Source organism: Vollenhovia emeryi, unplaced genomic scaffold, assembly GCF_000949405.1.
Source record: "Vollenhovia emeryi isolate VEMERY1.0 unplaced genomic scaffold, V.emery_V1.0 DF939137.1, whole genome shotgun sequence".
Taxonomy (NCBI): Eukaryota; Metazoa; Arthropoda; class Insecta; order Hymenoptera; family Formicidae; genus Vollenhovia; species Vollenhovia emeryi.
The window spans coordinates 1,576,969-1,591,511 of record NW_011967229.1 but is presented as its reverse complement, the minus strand read 5'-3'; the positions used below and the strand labels follow the sequence as shown (position 1 = coordinate 1,591,511).

Sequence of the window (14,543 nt, the reverse complement as noted above, 5' to 3'; positions counted from 1 at the left end):
TACACACAACGGTAAGACACAATTGGTTGAATAGTTACAACTGTATACTTATTTATACTTTTTAATTGTTAGTTAAAAATATTAACAGAGGAAAGTCCTCCTATTATGAGATAGGCTTCTAATATGAGACAGCAGGTTTTCAATATCAAAACTTTAATCACAAATTTTTATTCGCAACGATTGCGTGATCTAACAATAGATTTTTCACTAAACAGATTTCACTCAAGGGTTAATAAATTAGCCATGAAACCAATGGACGATGCCTATTAATTTAGCAGAAACCCTGTTATTTCATATCAGGAGCCCATCTCATGATAGGGGACTTTCCACCAAGTATTAATGAAGCCAAATAATTTCCATTAATTTTTACAAGTTATTTTAATGCTGATGTATTTCTTAATTATTAATTTCCAAAATATATTTTAAACACATGTAAGACTCGATTTTAATCGTAAAAATCTCATTAGACGAGTATATCGGGTTTGCGTTCAGATTAATGTATTACTGTTCGTTCCCTCACTCGCGTATTACTCCGCACTTTTAACGCGAACCTGGCGAAACAGCAAGTTCAAAATCAGTGAAATATTCTAACCGTGTTGCGACACGCGTTCGAGAATAGATTCAAGAAATAGTCATCTTTCCACAATAAATCGCGATGCGATAATTTTTACGTCTCGTTCACTCTACCAATCCGCTGCCTGCTTTTGTAATAAATAAAGCAAGATCGATAAATATTCCAATATCTATGGCCATTACTTCAACTTCCGCGCACACTCGCGGGACTTTTGGAACCGCGCGGATTAATTGTCGTTTCCGATAATTGCTGGTAGAAATCTCAATGTACGACGTCCGTCGCAATTCTCACCTCGAGATGTAATGATGCGGCGAACGAAGCGACTCGCACTGTTATCTACCTGCTTTGAGCTTCGCGATGCAAATGATAAGGTCAGAGCGCGCGCCAGCAACGGCTCGCTGCGAGAAATAAACACTCACCACATGCTGGGCAACTTATCGCCTGAACGTAAACAGTGTTACACAAAAGTTACATTCGGCATTGCAAATCTAAGGTGTCTCTCGCATGAGAGTGAGCGAGAGAGGAGAATAAAATAGAAAGAGAGGAAGAGCACTCCGACGCCTCAGATCTGCGAAGCCCAGCGCAGCTAAAGTCTATGTACATACGCCGAATACTACGCTCCTTTCTCAAATTATTTCTGTTTCAGATTTTTATTCATGCAGATAAGCAGCCTGTCTATTCAAAGACACCTTTATTTTTAGACGATTTACAATTCACAAGTCAGGATTCAAAATGCAATAAAATGTATATTAGAATGTAAAATTATAAGTATAAAATTATAAATGGGATTCTGCCCTAAATTCTGACATAAATTATAAATCGTTCAATGTAATCTTTACAAATATAATTCAAACTAATATATTATTATATTATATTATTTTTTATTTAGAGTAATATATTGCTCTCGTTTTTATTATTTATACAAAACTGAAAATATAAATTTGACATACATACAAAAATATAAAACTATAAATAAAGTTCTGTCCGAAATTCTGACGTATTGTAAATTATAAATCGTCTGTAGTGATCTTCACAAATATAGTAATTGAAAATAGTACTGGTTTTTATTTTTCAATAAAATTATTTTAATAAATTGAATAAAATATTTCTCACGAAAATCAATCTCTCATTTTACCATGTTTCTCCCAAGTGTTTTCCTTCATTCGTTTTCAATTTAAATATTAATACAAATGGCATAAAAAGGTAACGTAATTGAATATTTATAAACCTTGTATTAAAATATGTCGCAATTTTACAAAAATAATGAATATCTCATATAGTTTGTAAACTTTATAAAAATCAAATAAAGTATTCTGTCGACAGTATTCGTAAATAATGTAACAGTGTGTAGGTTTATTTCTTATTAAATACGCTAAATTTTCAGTAGCAACTGTGTGATCGTAATTGATTTGCTTTTATAATTAAAGTTATTACGAAATATCTGACACTGCCGTTTCTGCGACAGATATTTTCAAACAACTTTATTCGTTTATTTGCTGGAAGTCTTCGTTGCTTCCTCATTTTCTCAAAGAAAAAGCAAATAAAACGGACTTTTGCTTCACATTAAAATTTTTCACGCGCTTCGTAAGTTTCGCGAATGCGAAGCGTTTGCTTTGCCTCGCAGACAAGAACAGAGCTTGTTTTCGTTTGCGTCATTCATCCGGCGTGGGATTTAGACATAGCGTTTAACGCAAGAAGGAAGAAATGCACGAAAGCTCAAACACTCCCGCGCTCTGTTATATTTTGCAGGCCAAAAAAACACCGACAAGTAACCATCGATCGCACTAAAATTATTCCAAGAGTCCTTTCGCCCGACTCACCCTACCGACTTCTTCAACAAGTGGTGATGTCTTGCAGAAGCAAGATAAAGCGGGTCATTTATTTTCGATTTGCGCTTTTATGGCGTGTCATTCAAGACTACGGATGAAGAAATTACAAAAAAGAAGAAAAAATATAAATAAAGGGTAGAAATTTTCCTATCATTTCAACTACAGAATTTTATAGTTCTAGGACAGTTCTATAATTCTTGATCAAATTTAACGAGAGTTCCGCTCGTCATTTTTAATTAATTTTTAAATTGAACAGCTACATTCCACATTTTTAACCTATTATGCGGCACAGACAGTTTCGCGCGACTTTTCGACAATCCTCGACAGTTCTCACATAATTCCGATCATTTTGGGACATTTTAAAAACAGTTTTGCCCGTTAACTATTCTTGAGGCCAGAAATTGTGCGGTATATAAATAAACTACGTCAAATTGACCTCATTGGAGATGATAAAAATAGAAAGCACGTAAGTTAAATCGCGGAAGTACCACAAATAGAAGTTTACACAAATGAATCGTGCTTGTTGCACAGTTTACGTGAACTCGATACATAATCCTTAGCTGATCGATCGGGAGGGACAGCCCCTTTACAAAACGAATGTGCACGTAGCGTATGATCCTGTTAAGGATCGCACGAGAGTCATAGATTGTCATGAATTCACACGATTTATATCTGTAAAGATTTTAAATGCATTTTTAGGAAAATAGTTTGCTCTTATTGCAAGTCTATGACTTTTCAAGAAAATTAAAGTTAAACTAAAGGCAAAAAAACTCGCAGATTAAATTAAAATCGCGTCTAAATAAATTTGTAAATGGAATTAAATTGATTTCAGTATTTCAACGTTCGTATGATAGCTATGGCATTATGAGGATAATTTTAGAATTTGGATCAACTCTTTTGCGAGAATCATTATTATCAATTTGTACAAAAATTAACCGCCGATCATGTTTGGTCAATAAAATCTTATTGGAGCGAAACGGATGGAAGTGTCAGGGCGATTTTTCAAGCGTGCAGCGAAAAATGAAATGAGGGAATTAGAAATGCAATTTGACTAAGCTTCTATTGAGTCTGTGGATTAAACGAGCCGTAACCGGCCGCACATGTCGATCTAATTTTCAGCACCAGCGTGCAAGGGTTCTCGGTCCGGTTTCTCGATCCGAGGGTGGATCGATTCACACGTTATTTCGTGGTTTAGTATCGGTTAAAATAGCTATAAAAAAACGCAATCATATAATTCATCATAAACATTATTAGTTTTTTATTATACCTTCCGTTACCACAAAAGCCATTGTCGACGATGCATAATTCAGATTTTGCAAAATAGAATTCAATGTGTAACTATACACTTATATCACTCTATAAATAACGTATGTTGTGTGAGTGTGCGTTATCGTGTGCGTGTGCGTGTGAGTGTGTGTGTGGGCTTGTGCGTGCATGCACGTGCGCGCGTGTATTTATACGCATATACATAAATCATAGAAACAAAACAATTTTAATGCACACATGATCTTAAAAATCTTTTACTACTAAGGCTTACTTTTCAATTGGGCAATGTGAGCAACACTTTTACCTTAATCTAAATATTCAATCACTAATATCGAGCAATTAGAAACAAAACTAACTCCCGCACGACCAGTGCATCAACGAAATTATCCCGGCAAAAGTTCACGTCAAGATACCCCATATTCGCGGGTATTAGCACAACCTGCTGAACAAGTAAATTATCCCGGCACAAGTTCACGTCACGAAGACATACATTGCAAGGTAGCAAATGTATGTCTTCGTGACGTGAACTTGTGCCGGGATAATTTCGTTGATCTACAGGTTGTGCTAATACCCGCGAATATGGGGTATCTTGACGTGAACTTTTGCCGGGATAATTTCGTTGATGCACTGATCGTGCGGGAGGTAGCAAATGTATGTCGTAGATGTAGATACATTTTATTGATTCCCCTTAGGGTTACAAGGCGTTTTTGAAGGAACGTGCCCAAACCTCTTATAACACCTCTCTCTACATCCACTTCTCTATGGCGATCGAACGAAAAACCAACAATGTTTTGTTTGGTTTTGAACCCGGGTCTTCGGATTACCAGACCAGCGCACAATCCTCTGTGCCATCGATCGCCACATGTTATAGATACTTTAAGTGAACAATTAAGGTAAACGTCTCAAATATATCTTTTATAAAAAATAAATGGTTATTTTTAAGTTAATACGTTATAAACCGTTATTTAACTTATGATTATCCATATTGTGTGTGTGTGTGTGTGTGTGTGTGTGTGCTACTAGAATTCCTATTTCCAAATATTGTCTCATATTCTTGCATTATTAAAATAAACCATCAAAAAAATCATTTTCTACAAAATAGGTTGTCAAACTCGCGACAAATACACGTGCCTGTTGAAAGAAAATTGATTCGTGAATTGATCCCTTTAGTTACAATAAAAATAATAGAAAATAACGTCTTACACACTAAAGTGTTTAATAAAATAACGTAAGGTATCCACGGAAAATGTATAACGTTATGCTATAAAAAAGGTTTGTTTTAAATTGACTATCTATCGATTATACTTGGGTTTCCCTCTTGAAAGGATGACGAACGACCGTAGCACGTGTTCAGTAGCGGCAGATGCAATTTCTCGCGTATCGCGATCCTATTCCTCACCGAGGAAAATGATCTCAAGGCGCCTTTCTCGATTCAGGGACAATGGAGATCGATGGCAACCGGTGTACATCCGAAACGAGACGAAGCTCGACGGTTTCTGTCGCGCGGAGATGCAGATGCACGGTTACTAGTACGCGCGTGCCGATTACAATGGATCGATCATGATGATCAAATCTCTAGATCGGACAATAGAGCTCGGTTTTCGGGACCGAGAAAGATACAATCAATAGTGAAGAGAGAGAGTAACCAACCCCTCCTCCCCCGGCAAATAAACCATTTCTTTCGAAAATGTGGATATTTAGGAAAGAGATTCCCCGTGAAATTATCGCTGACAGCGTAATAGATTTATAAAAGATAAGAAACTTTTCCGAAACTTTAGGTAATCGCGTTAGAAACTTTCTCAATTAAATTAAATCAGATTTAACTTTCACTGTTTCTCATCAATTTCAAATCAATTTCAATTAATTTATTTTTAAGCAAATTAGCTGATCATTTATTTTAAAAATGTGCTTTTATGCATCATCATTTTTTATTCTTCAAATGTAAAAACTCGGGGATAAACACGTATCTTAATGAGACTATTATTAAAGCAATCAGCGACACGAATTTTTCTTCAAACTTCAAGTATCGATACAATGAAATTCTTCAAAGAACGCTCAACGGAGATTCGAGCAGCAATTAAATATCAATCACATCGGTGTGCGGATTTACTTTTCGATTCTACTGTTTCGCGTTGATTCTGCGTGACACCTTATTCCACGCGATCCTCGTGAAAACCCGAAAATCTTCAGCTGCCGGCTTCAGCTGCCCGGATCAACGTCGATGAAGAAGAAAGAGAACCGGCGCGGCGCGGCGTCAAAAGCGGAGGGACGAGCGAATCGAACGAGGGGGCAGAGCGCGAAAACCGGCGCCCGTGGCACGGGGGTACGGATTCACGGCACGAGGGGTACGCAGGACCCCCGAGAGGTCCCTGCACGCGTGTAGTAGGGTAGCTTCCCCCCCCCCCCGAAACTACCACCGGCCGCTTCCGGGCTGCTTGCTCGCTGGCTGGCTGGCTGGCTGGTCGTCGCTGAATTCACGGCTTAGACTGTCTATCAATGGCTGCGGAGTAGCAGCAGGCCAGGCATCATCAGGCTGGCCCGGCACCATACGCCAACGAATCGTCGACGCGAGCGGGTGTTCGCCGCGATTTACAAACTCGCGCCGGTGGATATTAAAGCGGGGACCGACAAACGTGCCGTCCAGTGGCAGCGTTGAAAGGAATACTTTTCTAGTTGCGAAACCTGATACGCCGAGCAGTGCCAGGATAAGCTGAGTTAATCAAACAAGTGTAACGTTTGGACAGTGTTGAAGATATGCTTTTCGAATAACGACTGTATTAGACTAGGTATTAATATATTTCGAATGGTGATTCGAGCGGTGTCGTTCGAGCAATATTAAAATAGTTTTGTACATAAGTGAAATGAGAGCATTATACTCTTCGAACTGTGTTGCGTTCTTGTGTTCGTGAAGCTAAATGTACTAACCAGTATTGTGTTCCAGGAGTAGTGTTACTTTTTTAACATTTTACAAAACATTTTACAAAACCGTGTTGCCTTTTATGCTGTTAAAATTTCCGAAAATCAGAGCGAATATTTTCTGATACTGTATACATTAAAAGAAGAAGATTCGTTGACGTTATGTCGCGTATATTTTTTGGAGACATATATTTCTTTCCTTGCGTCGAGTTTTAAGCGGAATCAAATAAAAATTTAGTCTTGAAACGCGTAAGTGTTAATAAAAAAAAAGGATATCTGAAGAGTGGAACTGGAAAGACTTCGATACCAACGTCTGATGACAGTTGACTTCAAATTTTCCAATTCAGTATCTCAGAAATACACAATCAATACCGGTACATCTAATTAGAATCGATGCAAATTCGAGTTGATTAACCAGCACGTGATGCATTTAACCACAGTCAATTAAATAGCAAACTGACCTGATACACATTGATCAGAATCAATCGAATCAGTCGCGGCCGTGCATATAATAAATATTAATCGGAATCAATCGATCGACGTACTTAGTATCGAACAAAATTGATTTATCAGCATTTAATGCCCGTTAATACGCTCGATAGACGCATAAAAAATAACTGAGTATCCATTAATCAGTGGAAAGCGAGTAGATCTGTGAAGTGCAATTAATCATCGAGCATTCGGCACATTAGGTGCTTCCTTCAAAGCGAATTCAGAACGCGTTTCGTCATCCGCGAGTGCCTAAATACAAAATCGTTTATCCGTACTATTCTAATCCTCGTCCTTGAGGCACCAAACCTGAAACCGAGGGAAACCGTGTTGCCGTTGTTGTCTCCTCGGTGGCCGCTCTTGGAACTTGGCCGTGGCCGATTGATCACGACGGGGGCCACTTACTTCAACAACAAACACACTATCGCGGAGGAAGAGTTAAGAGGTCGGTCGGCGGCCAAAAATAAGGGGGAGAACGATCGAAAGAACCGCCAGATCGAAGAATATCGTTTGCAGAGCGATTTCGTGACGCGCGGCGGACGGGACGCCGATCTCTGGCTAGTCTCACGAACCGAGGGTAAGTCTCGACTTGCGTCAACTGCTACACTTCAAAATTAAAATTTTTTAACCGGTAAATTTATATATAAATTCTAATATATAATGTAATTTATAATATAGTTAAAATTTTTATTTGAAAAACGTCTTTATATTAGTATCTTTGTATTAACTTAAGGTAGTCATCAGTATTGTCATACATTAATCATTTAATCATTAGTAGCCTATGTAATGCTATAGAATTTTTGGCATAAAAACATCGTGACAGTTATAAAAATATAGTTTATATTAACAAGAGAAACTGACCGACTGTAACGTGCAATGACAGTCGCGGTTAATATTTAAAAAGTTTTTGTATTCGAAACTGCCACCTCGGATAAAAATAGTTCGTACAGTAAGCTATTAAATTGCAAAGCTTACTTAATACTTTTTTTCCGTGCTTGTGGCACGGTTCCAGAAGTTCGCTTTTCTTTTTATACTTCTTACTTTTTACCGTCATAATTTCGTACGATTCATCTCCTCCCCCCCTTATCCCACCGTCTTCTGCATCTATTCATCCAGCTCTAAGTTCTTGACCTGGGTCTACCTTAAAGATTCAACGCATTCAATGGGAAAGCTCGCAAAGTAATCTACCTCTAATAACGCCGACGAATACACTTTCCCCCCTTTCGGTACACATTTTATCTTTAACACAACCAGATCCATTTTGCATTTAGACAGCTTGTCAGATTCGGAGTATTCTAGAAATACAATCTCGACTAAATTATTTTCGCTGTCAGTTAAACAAAATTCCATTAACTTGATAAAGCGTCATTATCTTCTATCTACACGAGAATTTAACTTTAGAGTACAAATGATATAAAAGTGATGTACTTTGTTCGCAGGTACAAGTACACGAAAATATTCGCAGCTACTAAAAATTCCCCCTTCAACCTCACTCGCGGTTATCTGGGGCCCGAGAGGGTAATATCGGACCGAATTCGCGGGAAGGGCGAGAGGTCATCGACCTCCGGATGGCAGAGCTGCGATTCGAGTGGCCGTGGGAGAACTTGAAGAGGCGAAAGGAAAGCGCGCGTCTACCTTCTGAAGAGAGAGATTTCGCTTATCGGAACGCGGTGGTACTCGAGGGCTAATTTTAGGCCCTTTCGGAAGACGAGGCTCGCGAGAAGACTTTCAGGTCACTGTGATGATCAACCATCATGGCGTGGCCGGCAGCGACGACCCTGACGAGTCTCCTGATGCTGCTGCTTATGACGTTCGCGGCGAGTTTCTCGTCCAGGATCATCGCCACCACCCAAGCGCCTTTCGGCAGAATTCTGAAAGCTGTGAAACTGCACGGAGGATACATGGAGGTGATCCAGGAACAAAGGTGCTCCCACGATGTGCTCAGATTGACGTGCAGGTTCGTCAGCGTTTTTTATCGTGCCCTTCGAGAAAAACTTCTAAGAAACTCGGATTTCTAGTTCGTTATAAAAATACCTCGCGACAAGGAGATTAAATTTGCGTGCCACGCGGATCGCATCATATATCATTTATTCGTGAACAGGAATTTGTAATATTTGTCGAAATATTACAACTCCCGTATTTATTTATAACGCTTGAAAAATATAGTACCTTTATAATTTACCGATGTATTTTCCACTGTGAATCTATTAACACGTAAACTTTCTGAAGAAAATTAATTAACAAAAATAGCGTTTCTGCGCAAAACAACATACATTAAATAATAGGTAAATAGTTTTTTTAGTCTATTATTAAAAACTGGCAGGCTAAAAATTTAACGTTTATCCAAGAAAGAACGTAAGAAAAAAGGATCAAATATATTTCTACTGCGAACTTATTAAAGACGACTTACAATATTAATGCGTATCAAAGTTCGCGAGACCAACCGTTGAGAAATCTTATGAAACATTCGCGCGCTCACATTAATAACTTGACACCGAAGACGATGATCAAGAATATGTCAAGTTGATGTTTTAATTCGTGATAACTAAATTTCTTTTATTGATATCCGCTTCTCAAATTACACGCTGAGTTGCATCAATCTAATATCGTGCTTGCAGATCGTTGAAAGCGTTCATTTTTATTCTGGAGGCGGAATACCACGCGAATCATACGGAGCTCTGTCAAGACGAGTCGAAAAGCTTGAAGGAGCTCAAAATGTGGACGAACAAAGGTAGCACGCGACGCTGGACGAACGCGAAAGGGCTCAAAGGGAACTACATTCTCGATGACGAGGAGGACATTATTGATATCAGGCCATCCTTGAACAACAGGTAGATTTATTTTGTTCGGCTAAATATAATGGTAGATCTCTGGCATTGTTTCTGAATTTTAGACGACTGATCTTAAAAGTAGAAAAATCTATAAAATTCTCCAGAAACTCGTTTAATTTAGTCCCGTAAGCAAATCATGTTTGGAGTAATTTTCTCGAATCTTTAAAAAATGATTACGTCAGCATCGCATTCTCCAATTGCAGCCACGGCTTTGACTTGAAAATAATTTTTATTTACGATTCGCCAGCTAGATAGAATTTTCACGATACTCGCTGGTAATATCGGACTTCTGTTCCTGACACAAGTATTCAATGACAAGATAGTGTTTGGTTACGGGCAAAGTCTGAGGTAGACCGCAGTCCCAGAGAACAATCTCTTATTCCGAGCGTTTACTCCCGACTGCAAACATTGTAATAGACTCTTACTAAGGCCGTAACTGATCAACAAAATAATACTGAAACAAGCGATTAAATTCTCCTTGCCCAAGCATTTTCTCTCGCGCGAAAACAGTTTTCTAATAAACAAAATGCGACCAATAACTGGAATAAATATCTGGCCGTAAATAATTTTTATAGATTTGTAAAGGAAGTAACATATTATGCGTAACGCGTTATATTAAACGTCGTTGAAAATATTTTATTAGGCAAAACTTATCGAAATCGTCAAGGAAATCGTAATTAAAGTACGAGATAATTAATAGCGACGGTTGAAATAATTATTGCGCGAGAGACATGCAAAGAGACATGCAAAAGGCGGATAAAAAAATAACAAAGCTACTACAGAAATATTTCGGAAATACGATCTCTGCAAAGTCATTATTGCGAAATGCAGTTAAGCCACTCGATCGCCATCCCCATCTCGCCTCCGATATACACTCGCCGTTTTTATCCGCCGCTCGTCGCGCACTCGAGATCCGCCGAGGGTCGAGAGTGAAAATCTCGACGTTTGATGTGCGGGGTAAAAGCATTCCTGAAGCAATAATTGCCCACCCTCTCTCTTTTCCCTTGGAACGTACGTCAAATGATCACCAAAGGAGAAACGATCTCCGCTAAATGGTTTCCCCTACGTTTAAACAGCATCACGCTCCGGGAATTCCGCAAATAGGGGATGGCAATGCGAGAGATGTAAATTTTGCATCGCTGAAATTGCACCGAGCTCCTCGTGGAAAAATGGAACGTCTCATTTATATTCGAAAGAAAAAAAAACCCCCGGGATTGTACCTCTCTCCTTTTCTCTCGCGCGCGAAAGAATAAAATATATCAAGTTGTTTGAATTAAAAACGGAAAAGTAATGAGTAATTGTAATTTATTAACAACGACGAAAGAAAAGAATGAAATTAACGTTAATACGAAGAGCGCGTATCTCCTTCGTAATTAAAGTGGTAATAATTAAATAATAATTAAATCTCACATATCCACATGCATTTCCTTTACAATTATTTCCGGGGCATAATTAAGATCGTTATTAGTTCGCCTGCATTTTCTTTATTAAATTTCAGTTAAAGCGGTTATTTTCCTCGTTGCAATTTTCCAGAGACATTACCTGAACTTTACAGTCTTATCGATTTTATCGCCAAACGGATGACTTATCGTTACCCAAGAGAAACGATCGGGCGCGGGACCACAAGTTTCAATTTGAAAATCCGCCGCGGCCGGCGGGTCTAAAAAATTCAAAGAGATTCCTCGCAAGGGCGAGCGTGGGTGAAATGTTATTTCCCTTTTATTTCCGCCCGGGGACCGATAAAATCGACGAGAAGAGGTTGACGTAGCGGGGGCGAGGCAGCGAGGCCTCTTAAAAGGGGTGAAAATCCACCCTCGTCCATTATTCACTCCTGCTTTCAAGCGCGAGCAACAAAGATCGCGCAGCAACAATCCCGGCCCCTCCCCTAAATTCCATCCCCCCAGAAGAAGCCCGGGGGGGGGGGGGGGGTTGCTTTTGTCAGCGCGTTCACAGCCCCTAATGACCGACGCCGCTTATTTAATTGGCGACTGTCAGATAATCGATAGTATCCAAAAGCGAAACCTCGCGTAAACTGCAATTTATTCACGCGGAAATGAAGTATGTATACGAGATACATTTTTCAAGCGCTTCAGTGCGACAAATAGTTAGATTTAGGACCGGTTTTTCCAACCTCTTGGTAAACTAACTTATAGTTAAATTATATGTCCATCTTTGTCTGATTCAAAGGAAGAACAAAGACGTACTAATTAGTTAATTTACTAAGAAGTTGGAACAATCGGCCCTTAGGGTCGATTTTTCCAACCCCTTTGATAAACTAACTAATAATTAAATTGTATGTCTATGGGCCGGTTTCTCCAACCTCTTGGTGAGCTAGTTAATAGTCAAATTGTATATCTCTCTTTGTCTAATTTGAAGAAAAAACATATGTATAATTTAACTATTAGCTTATCAAAAAGTTGAAACAACCGGGCCTATCTTTGTTTAATTCGAAACGAAACAAAGATATACCCAGTGAGACACGATGCGTCGATTGATGTCGAATCGACGTCAATTTGACACCGTTTCGACATCGATCGACGAGTCATTTCTCGCTGGGTATATATAATTTAACTATTGGTTAATTTACCGAAAGATTGAAACAACCGGTCCTTAATGTGACGAAATGGTCGTCCAATCATATTTCACTTTTCTAAAAATCTACTCTATTATTTATTTAATACGACTGTGGGTTGCAGGTGCTCCGGTCAGAAACACTGCCGCTACAATCTCATTGCCGATCGTCCAGCAGCACATTCTTGGATTCCAGGTGGAATTTCATTAAAGTACGCTTGCATACCAGGTACGTGTATTCTCAATAATTGTATAATATTAAAACCCGATTTAATTAGAAATCTATTGTAAGAAAACAGACCTCACTGACATATACATACAAACAGTCTCGGTAAACTGAAATATTAAGCCAGTAATTTCTACCAACTCCGGAGTATTTCCAATTTTCTTCAATCGTCTTAAATTTCCTCCGAATTGTGTCGAGCTTTAAAAATGTATCTCCAAATTAGATTTCGTCTCGATTGTTGTCGACTCTGAACAGCGATCGCCCCCCCCCCCCCGATTTTCATAACGAAACCGACTACAGCTCCGGTTTTCGCGCGACACAGGGTACTCGCGGTATCACGAATCCAGCTTTATTTATCAGCGGAAAGGCCAGGGTCTATTTCTCCGCCGATCGATATTCGGGCGTGCGCAATCGATGATCTAGCGGGGCTCGATAGAGCGAGCGCCCCGGGGCCGCACAGGTCACGCGGAGGCGGAGAAATGCACGGCACGTCACGTGCCGCACGTCCGACGAAATCGGCCTCAGATTTCTATCTCGCCGTCGGCCGTAGTCCGCCAGCTGTCGACGATGCCGATGATCCTTATTGGCCGTGGGATCGCCGGCATACGCGCTGAAATTCTACCGAAGGGACAAGAAACGCCGTGGCCGATCGCGCGCACAATGCGCAACGCGCTCGGGCGCGACGCTGATGCCACGGGAAGGGCATGTAATCCCGCCATTCTATGGAATCGCATGCACCGCGGAAGCTCCCTCGCGAGGGGAGCGTGACGTTTTTGTAGCTGTTCATTGTTCGATTTATAGTCCCGTCTCCCGAAATAAATGAAAACTTCTGCGCCGTGAAAGACGAGAAATTGCGCTAGAATACATTATAGCCGTTACGAGGGGGAAACCGCATTACTAGGCATATTTGGGCATCAGTTTGGGCATTAGGCCTTGCTGGGGCATTATGAAGGTATAAGATAAAACAAGATAAATAGATAATAAGATAAGGAAATGCCCATTGAGCAATAGTGGGCATTGGTGTACTAGATTTTGGTCAGCGGTTTCCCCCTCGCGTTACACAGTTGGAAAATTACGTTTTATAAAATTTATTTTGTCATTAAAAATATATTAATTTTGCACAAAATTTATCTTAAATTATTTTGAGACTTGCATTTATTTTGTGTTAAAATATTAACAGAGTATTAGCGTGATCATTTAACGTATCCATATTATGTTCAATTAACACAAAAGTTTGAGTGGACCGTTTTAGATATGTGATATCTGTTTTTAACGTAAACTTGTCAACTGTGCACAAGTTATCCATATTACGCTTATCGCGTAATATTATGTTTGTGCGCTGACATTGCAACCTTTTAGATCGATAGATTTCGCTGCATCTGTTACAATTCCGTCGAGATAATGCTTCTATAATATATAATTCTGTAATATAGTAACTTTGTATGAGTACATATTGAATGTAACATATATTGAAGAGGTATAATTCATTAGAATAACGCATAATGATAAAATTATTATTCATTTGCATATACATAAAAACAGTAATTCACTGAATTATTTAACAATTGTATTGAAACCATGTTTTCATAAACTTGATGCAAATTTTGGATGTTAAAATAATCATTGAATTCGGAAATTTCAGCAGTGAGAAAACTTTCCACTATAATAAACCGATTATCGGGTTTCCGATAGTTAATTTGTCTTCCGATTAAATGATGGATACCTTTATCCGATGAAATGCAATTATTGATGAAATTTGATGGAAAAATTAGAGCCCGATCATGTTCTTTATCAGATATATTCGTTTATTACCATGTAATTGGACTATCCGAGTAAATAGG

General features: G+C 39.0%; 1 protein-coding gene across 1 annotated transcript in view; it reads left to right on the top strand.

Annotated features, from left to right (window-relative positions):
• The first annotated feature begins 6,238 nt into the window (after nucleotides 1-6,238).
• Nucleotides 6,239-14,543, top strand: part of LOC105567469 — a 46,129-nt gene continuing 37,824 nt past the window's right edge. Inside the window, exons 1-4 of the mRNA XM_012022365.1 lie at nucleotides 6,239-7,651; nucleotides 8,514-9,031; nucleotides 9,693-9,905; nucleotides 12,602-12,705. Coding sequence (XP_011877755.1) covers nucleotides 8,829-9,031; nucleotides 9,693-9,905; nucleotides 12,602-12,705 — 520 coding nt within the window. The 5' untranslated portion in view covers nucleotides 6,239-7,651; nucleotides 8,514-8,828. The remainder of the gene's footprint in view (nucleotides 7,652-8,513; nucleotides 9,032-9,692; nucleotides 9,906-12,601; nucleotides 12,706-14,543) is intronic.